This window comes from Lobosporangium transversale, assembly GCF_002105155.1.
Source record: "Lobosporangium transversale strain NRRL 3116 chromosome Unknown BCR41scaffold_101, whole genome shotgun sequence".
Lineage (NCBI taxonomy): Eukaryota > Fungi > Mortierellomycota > Mortierellomycetes > Mortierellales > Mortierellaceae > Lobosporangium > Lobosporangium transversale.
In genome coordinates, this window is record NW_019029079.1 from 30,331 (window position 1) to 38,847 (window position 8,517).

General features: G+C 43.6%; 1 protein-coding gene across 1 annotated transcript; it reads left to right on the forward strand.

The window, feature by feature from the left end:
- Positions 1 to 6,086: 6,086 nt before the first annotated feature.
- BCR41DRAFT_376088 (hypothetical protein) lies at positions 6,087 to 7,302 on the forward strand (the record flags this gene model as incomplete). The annotated part of the gene is made up of 2 exons (XM_022027017.1): positions 6,087 to 6,090; positions 6,440 to 7,302. The coding sequence occupies 2 exons, from the start codon at positions 6,087 to 6,089 to the stop codon at positions 7,300 to 7,302; spliced, it is 867 nt and encodes a 288-aa protein (XP_021875118.1).
- Between the last annotated feature and the right edge of the window lie 1,215 nt (positions 7,303 to 8,517).

Below are 8,517 nucleotides of genomic sequence, written 5' to 3' on the forward strand. Positions count from 1 at the left end.
CAGTTCGTGACGTGTGTTGGTGGCCAACGATGAGACGGGATGTATTCCACTGGGTCAAGTCTTGCGGCCGTTGCCAGCAATTTGGAAGTCGAGTGAAACATAACAGGTTGCATCCTACGGTCTCCGAGTTCCCATTTGAAGTTCTCTTCGTTGACTTGATTGAGAACTTAGTCGAAACGCCTAGGGGGATGACCACCATAGTCGTCTTCACAGATTCCTTCACCAAGTGGACTGAAGCACATGCAGTGGCCAACAAAGGCGCGCAAGGCGTCCTAGCTGTTCTATTTATGAAGATTATCTGTCGGTTCGGGCTCCCTGTTATGATTAGATCGGATGGAGGCCCCGCATTTCGTAACGAATTCAAGACTTTCTGTGACCTCTGGGGGATCAAGCACGTCACTGGTTCGACAAGGCATCCGCAAAGTCAGGGACAGGTCGAGGCGACAAATAAGCTTATCGAGGAGCGACTGAGGAGAGTACTGCCAGCTGGATCTAAGGATTGGGATGCATTCCTACCGAAAGCAGTATTCGACGTGAATTGTCGAGTCGTTAGGAGCACAGGAGTGTCGCCAATGGAAGCACTTATGGGCTACACAGGACAGTCAGCGTTACGGCGACTGTTCGCGGACGACAAGTTCCTCGTTTCAGCAGAGGCACCGGAAGAGAACGATGTAGTCCTAGAAGAAAGCATGGCGAGATTTATCGTAAGAAGAGAGGGAATCCGTGAGTATGCATACTCATGCAAGCTTAATGCCAATGACAGGATGAAACGTTACTATGATCGACGTGTTCGCCCACAATCGTTCGAAGTAGGATCAAGGGTTTACATGTTCAATTTGGATTTCGTCACAGGCTTTGGACGCAAGCTGGAGCCGCGTTGGTTAGGTCCATTTGAAGTAGTCTGGGCGAATGAAAAGGGATCATATGGGATCAAGACGGGTCGAACGCATTATGGCACAAAGGATGGGGTAGAAACAATTAATGGAGACTTCCTCAAGCTCGCAACTCAAAGGCAACGATTATGGGAAGATGATTTTATTGAGAACCTACAGAGAGCTACTGAGAAGAATCCCCACTACGCCGACACCGAACAACCTCTCGCGCCAGATCAATTACACCAGCCAAGTCTGGGTCGGGGGCGGGAGGACACAGCAAACGAAGGCACTCCAATCCAATCTCCACATCCCTTGTCGCCAAGGACAGGTCAAGCTCAATCTCGTGACGCTCCTCAGGCGCAAGTTGCACCTTCCGTGAACGAAGCCTCTCGCGAAGACGCGACTGGTCAGCCAAGCCTCTGGAGAATGCCACCTCGCCGTGAAGAAGATACTTCGCCCGTACGCGTTTCTCAATTGGCTCGTCTATGTCTTGAAAGGCCTCAGCTGACCGCTTATTTAGCTCTCGAGCGGGGGGGGAACTGTCTGGGACTGAGGAGATTCTGGAGAAGACTTCTCCGCTGCAAATGGCGAAACAGAGGAAGGGCCAACCTCGTGGTCAGTAAGGGCAACCACCTCAGGAGAAGCAGAAGAAGGGGGAGTGACAACGACGGCAGGAGCAGGAACAACGGCAGGAGTAGAAGAAGAAGCAGAAGCAGGAGGAGTGGTAGGGGTCGAAGGAGTGATAGGAGAGTGAGAAGTGACAGCAGGACGCGACTCTGGAGACGTGCCCAAAGACAGACTTAAGCTCTTGTCTGAAGAGGGAAGCATTGTCTTGGTGGAAGTGGTTGGTCTTGGGCAAGGAGGAACCTCGTCTTTCTTAATAACAGTGCGGGCCATGATGACGATGAAGTAGTTCAAGCAGGGCAAGGAGGAAGGAGTTGCGAATGAAAAAAAAAAAAGAAAAAAAAAAAAAAAAAAAAAAAAAAGGGAATGGAGGAATGAACCAACATTTATGTCCATGGCAACATCATCATGTGGAAGTAATGGCGTGATCACGGATCAAAATGATTGGCCGAAGAAAGAAAATTTTCCTTGGTCGATGCCAAGGCGAACCAAAGGGTGACAAGAACAATGATGCAATGACCAAAATGCGGGGTAGCAAGAGTCAAGGTGGTAGAAGCGCAAACAGCACAATGAGTTTCTTTCTTTTTGAGCTGCGGCTTGGCGGAGCCGAACTTCGCAGCTGGTGGGGGTGTTGGTTTTAGTTTTAGTCACGTGTAGAGGGTTCGCCACCAACTATTTAACGAGCAACAGCTCAGGAAAATCTGGCTCCTTGTTCCTTATTTTTACACAAGAGCCATTTGAGTACTGACTGTTCTCGTCCAGGTAAAGAGCCCTCACAACGTTCGTCGTTAGTAGCCATAGATCATTAAAGGTTCCTTATTTTTCACAAGAGCCATTTGAGTACTGACTGTTCTCGTCCAGTCTTCGGTGAGTGTGTGTGTGTTCTTTTATTGTGTTAGAATTATTTATCTATCAGCTGGAAGTGACCGGCTTCATAATCCACCAAAACGACCTAAATCTCCTACCACATCTGCCCCTAAATTTTGCAACAATATCATCCGTCAATTTTCATATGCTCGCAAGGTGGAGAAAGAGAAAACTCTTACGGGTGGAGGGATAACCATCCTCAAAGATATGCAGGGTCATATATCATACAACAACAAGAGCACGAGCCACAATGCAACAAAGAGAGAAAGGGTGTGACGCGACTAAAGTAAAAGGACAGGATTCAGAGCACAAGCTTATCAACACTCGCATACCCTTTTTCGCCAGCAATTAAGCTCGAGTACCTTTTTTTCTTTAGCAATGGGGTTCATCAGGCACTGTCAGTAGAGTTTGCTATTTGACTCTCTTCTCCCATTCTTTCTCTTCATCCTTAACAAAGAATAGGATCATTGTCGTGGGAACTGTGCTGCGGCAGTTTTTGTTCAAACAGACATTTTTCCTTTTTTTCTTTTCCTTATTTTCCTTTTCAAAGGCCAAGAGATACGACACGTCATTCCTCGATACGATCGTGTGCCTTTTACTGGTCGATATATAAACGTTGATATTTGTTTCACTTCAAATCTTAATGTATTCTACATTGTATTGCATGAAAATAAAAAATAAAATAAAAAAAGGCGGAGAGGTATTCTGAACGAATTCATGTGTTATTTTCCACCACACCTGGAAAAACGGCAAGCTGCCAAAGTACAGGCCCAACGACAGTCTATCCCATCTCTTGTTAGGAGTGAAGAAATGAAATAGAAGAAGAGGATAAAGAAGATGATCCCCTTTATCAATAAGAGTAAACAAGCTCGAGAGCAATACAGTTCATGCTCTGGTTGTTTATAGACAGGTTTTCCTTATGAGTCTTGAGGACAGAGCATTATTCCCACTTTCAATCGTGAGAGTCTCTTCTTTATCATATGAAATATGACAGATGACATCAAAGACACGTATATTATTTTATTTTTTATTTTGTTGTTGATATTTTATTGGTCGCTCTTGAGCGTACAGCAAGCAAGGTACTTAGTATAGCGCGCTTTTAAAACCAATCACTCCTCGGCCCTTCTCCTCTTGCGCGAACGTTAATAATAATAATAAGAAACCAATATAAAAAGGACCCATTTGACTCTTCTTTTTCTTCTTTTCTCTTCTCTTTCTCCTCGGTCTTCCTCGACCATCGGCCTCCTCAACCAAGACAAAAGGTAAGCAACACTCCCTCTAAACAATCACTCTCACTGAAGTTCTCAACACTGTCACTCTGTGCTTCACTGTCCTTGTTCTGATTATTCTTTTTCTGCTTGTGTCTCTCTTTTCATTCCACGATTAGACTGCAACGACATGAAGCTGCCTAAAGCAACTGGGGCTTCATAACGCACAGCCAGGCTGCCACACTCAGGCGCCCATACTCGAACGGCTGCACTCCAACGAAAAGCCGTATTCAACTGGCCACGCTCCGAATGCCACGCTCTAAACAGCCACGCTCTAAACGGCCTCATAGTCTACCGCAGTCGAACGACGGCCTTCTCCGCGGCCAAATAGCCAGCCCATCCCATCTCGGGTATGATGGCCAAGGCTTCACGAAACAACACCAAATACATAGCGACCAGGCCACTTCTCATCGTGTGGTCTGGAAGGCACTGGTAACGAAAGCTCGGCGCCACCAGCAAAAGGACTAAACCAAAGAAAGGTCGAACAGTCCATCCAGGCAAAAACAAGCGCCTCCGGAATCAAATCCTCAAAAAAAAAAACTAAGAAAAAAGAAACCAAAAAAAAAAAAAAAAAAAATCCAAAGAAAAAAAGAAAAAAAAAAACCAAAGAAAAAAGAAAAAAGAAAAAGAAAAAAAAATAAACCAAAAACCAGAAAAAAAAATACCAAGAAAAAACAATTAAAAAAAAATTAACCAAAGAAAAAAAAAAACCAAAAAAAAAAGACTAAATAAAAGCCAAAAAGAAGCAAAAAAAGATCTCATATCAGAAAAAAAGAAAAAAAAAGCCAATTAAAAAATCAAGAAAGCCAAAAAAAAAAAAAAAAAAAAAAAAAACCCTTACTAACACAACACAAAGCACTTTTTAAGCATAGCAACAATGCACATCCAAGGTGCAATAACCAATGCATATCTAAGGTAGGTCCGAACGGGCATGAGCCTGAGCTGGTTCTTTAACGAGCCTTGCGATGGCGGAGCCCCTTCGGTCCAGAATGGGAAAGGGAAAGGGAATGGAATGGGATGGGAAGATGGGGATGGAATGGGTAAATAAATGTGTGTGTGTGCGGGCGTTTGCAAGGCCATGGGGCCTGACCAACGGAGCACGATATGCCAGACCACCTCCACGTGGTGTGTCCGGACAACATCTTGGAGAGTCTTTTCGATGGTGACAAAGAAAAGCGCTTTCCAAGGTGGCTAAGAGTCTGGCTTCTTGTAGCTTAGGATAGTAACCAGGTAAGCTAGATAGCTAGATAGCAAGCAATCTCTTAATAAAAAGTATTCACACAAAAAAAAAAAAAAAAGCTTTAAAATGCAGTCTCCGAAAATTGAAAATTTAGTAGAGGCGGCATTGCTTAGATGATAGGAGGGTGAATTATTAATGTACTGCTCCGAAAATGAGGGGTTCTGGTGCCTATTGTTATGTTATGAACAACTGGCTTTGGAAGAGAGGCTTCAATATATATATATATATTGAGAAGCACTTCCTTGGACTCTTCACCATGGAAGCACTTCTATTGTCTCCTGCACAAGTATAAATAAGGAGCACCATGGAGCAATACTCAAAGTAAGCACTATCTTGCTGTGTGAACCGGCAACCTGCACTAGGCGGGATGGTGGGTACTCCTTGGTGACACACAGCTCCAATCCTTATGTCAGTCATCATCAAAATGTTTGCACCTCATTTACCACCAAACCTTAAAGTGTTTACATTGTCCAACAGACACCATTTTGCTATTCTTGCATTCTTGTTTATTCGCTGAATATCCATGCATGATTTCTTGGGTAATCTCACTCGTCGCCACCATTTCTCCTTATCTTGTTTGAAAGCGGACATAATTATCCGAATATGGCAATAGTCGGTTGCTTTAAAAGCAAAAGCATCTTCCTCCACAGGGAGGGTTGATGTCATTACATTGTCACATGAAGCAAAAGGAATAATGTACGTGAAGGTAGGGAAAGCATTGAAAGAGGGATAAATAAATTTAATGCGAAGAATTAAATACAATAGTAATGAAGGTGTTGAATCAAAAGTATTGAAGGCCCTGAAGGCCCTGCAGAGCTTGGATATAATATTTTCCTCGACACACACGTTACATACTTTTTACGTGTTGCTTGTTGTTGCTCGCTCAACAAGATGGTCATAACAAAAAATAAGGCAGGCTTACCTTTGGGACATGGGCTAGAAAGGTGATGGGCTCCATGAAAAGCATCTACCAGATACTGTAGCAGACCTGAACACACTGTATTACTTTCAATCAGAAACTAGAAGGCACTAGAGTCTATGACAAGCCTGGATCCTTGTCTATTATACTTTTAGAAGCGATAAAAAGAGAGAAGAGCGAGATGTAATGAAAAGTGTGGCTACACCCAAAGATGCATGAAAAATTAATGCATCTTTCTCTATCAATTTTTTTTTTGTTCCTTAAGAAAAATGCGACCGCAAAAAAAGCATACAATGTGTAAGTCTGGGGTCAAAAGTCTGGTGTGAGTAGTGTCTACTCATAGTCATTAAGTTTAAATACCTTCGATGCTTTTTGCTTCGTTCTTCTCAGTGTCGTATCACTTTCGCTTATTACGTCAACAAATGCGAAAATTGTCGCAATGAAAGGCAACGGGATCGCTTCCGGGCTGTCCAAGCCGACAGTTTTCCATCCACCCTTTCTTTGAATTTCATGCTGTTTCAAAATGGCGTCCAATCACTTTCATTTCGCCTATATTCGGATAATTATGTCCGCTTTCAACAAAGATAAGGAGAAATGGTGGCGACGAGTGAGATTGGGAGAATGACGCTTTTCTCTCATTTTTAAGCTCGCTCTTTCTTTTGTTTTTTTTCCTCTTCCTTTCTCTCACTTCTCCACCTCTTCACTTCTCCACCTTCTTACCTCTCCGCTTCTTCACTTCTCCACCTCTCCGCTTCTTCACTTCTCCACCTCTCCGCTTCTTCACTTCTCCACCTCTCCGCTTCTTCACTTCTCCACCTCTCCGCTTCTTCACTTCTCCACCTCTCCGCTTCTTCACTTCTCCACCTCTCCGCTTCTTCACTTCTCCACCTCTCCGCTTCTTCACTTCTCCACCTCTCCGCTTCTTCACTTCTCCACCTCTCCGCTTCTTCACTCTCCACCTCTCGCTTCTTCACTTCTCCACCTCTCCGCTTCTTCACTTCTCCACCTCTCCGCTTCTTCACTTCTCCACCTCTCCGCTTCTTCACTTCTCCACCTCTCCGCTTCTTCACTTCTCCACCTCTCCGCTTCTTCACTTCTCCACCTCTCCGCTTCTTCACTTCTCCACCTCTCCGCTTCTTCACTTCTCCACCTCTCCGCTTCTTCACTTCTCCACCTCTCCGCTTCTTCACTTCTCCACCTCTCCGCTTCTTCACTTCTCCACCTCTCCGCTTCTTCACTTCTCCACCTCTCCGCTTCTTCACTTCTCCACCTCTCCGCTTCTTCACTTCTCCACCTCTCCGCTTCTTCACTTCTCCACCTCTCCGCTTCTTCACTTCTCCACCTCTCCGCTTCTTCACTTCTCCACCTCTTTATCTTTCCACCTCTCCACCTCCCCACCTCTTGAAAAGTAAGTCTCGATCGCAGTCCTTTGCCAAATACATTCACACACAAGCACGCACGCACACACTTTTTCCGTCTCTCCCTGTGACTCTTTATGTCCATCCCTAACTCTCGCTCAACTACGACCGTTGCCTTCTCTTGCCGTCACTACTTTATACTAACCTACATACTTTTTGTCTCCATACTATACCAAAGGCAAAATAGCCCCAAGAGCGGTAAGCAACGAGGAAACGATGTAAGAGAAAGTAAGGTAAGGAAGGGAAGCGGCAAGTAACCAACAAAAGAAAGAGAAAATAAGAAAGAGAAAGGAGCACTGAGAAAGAGCGAATGAAAATAAACTAAGGAAGAGAAGCACATAGGAGGAGTAAGTGAAAGCAAGTGAGAAAAAAAAGAGAGAGAGAGAGAGAGAGAAAGGAGGAGGGAAAGTCGAGAAAGAACAAACGGAAGCATAGCAAAGAAGTAAAGCGAGGGGAAGAACAAACAAAAGATATGTAAGAAATGCCGGCGCCTATAAATGAAAATATGATAAGAAAGAAAAGCAAAAGGGAAACAAATGTAAGATATGGCAAGGAAAGGAAGCACTGAAGAAAAGAAAGAAAAAAAAAAAAGAAAACAAAAAAAAAAAAAAATGGAAGCACACAATGAAAGCAAATAGAAAGAGAAGCACAGAAGGGAAACAAACGAAAGTATAAAAGTAAACAAAACACACACATACACGCACACAACAGAGAAACAAAGGAGGTTATAATAAAAAAGGACTATAATAAGAAAAGGGAGAAAACAAATGAAAAACAACGTAAGAAAGCGAAGCATCGAAGGGAACAAAGGAAAGGATAACTCGAAAGTGAAGCGTCGAAGAGAAGCACATGAAAGTATATTTAAAAAGTGAAGAGCCAAGGAAAACAAATGAGGAAGTGAAGCAGCAAGAAAGAAAGCATAACAAGGAAGTGAAGCAGCAAGAAAGAAAGCATAACAGGAAGTGAAGCATCGAAGAAAACAAAGGATAGCATAGTAAAAAGGTGAAGCGTCGAGAAAGCAAATGAAAAATAACAAGACAGCGAAGCAATGAAGGAAAGCGTAATAGAACTAACACGGAAGAGATGCGCCCAGGAAAACATAGAAAAGGATAACAAAAGTGGAGTACCGAAAAAGAGATGAAGGCATAACAGGAAAGTCAAGCATGGAAGAAAGAAATGGAAGCGTAGCAACCAAGTGAGGCATTGAAGGATAAAGTATGGAAGCGTAATAAGGAATTGAACCATCAAAGGCTAACAAGAAAGTGAGCACCAAAGGATAACAAAAAGTAACCATCAAAGGATAACA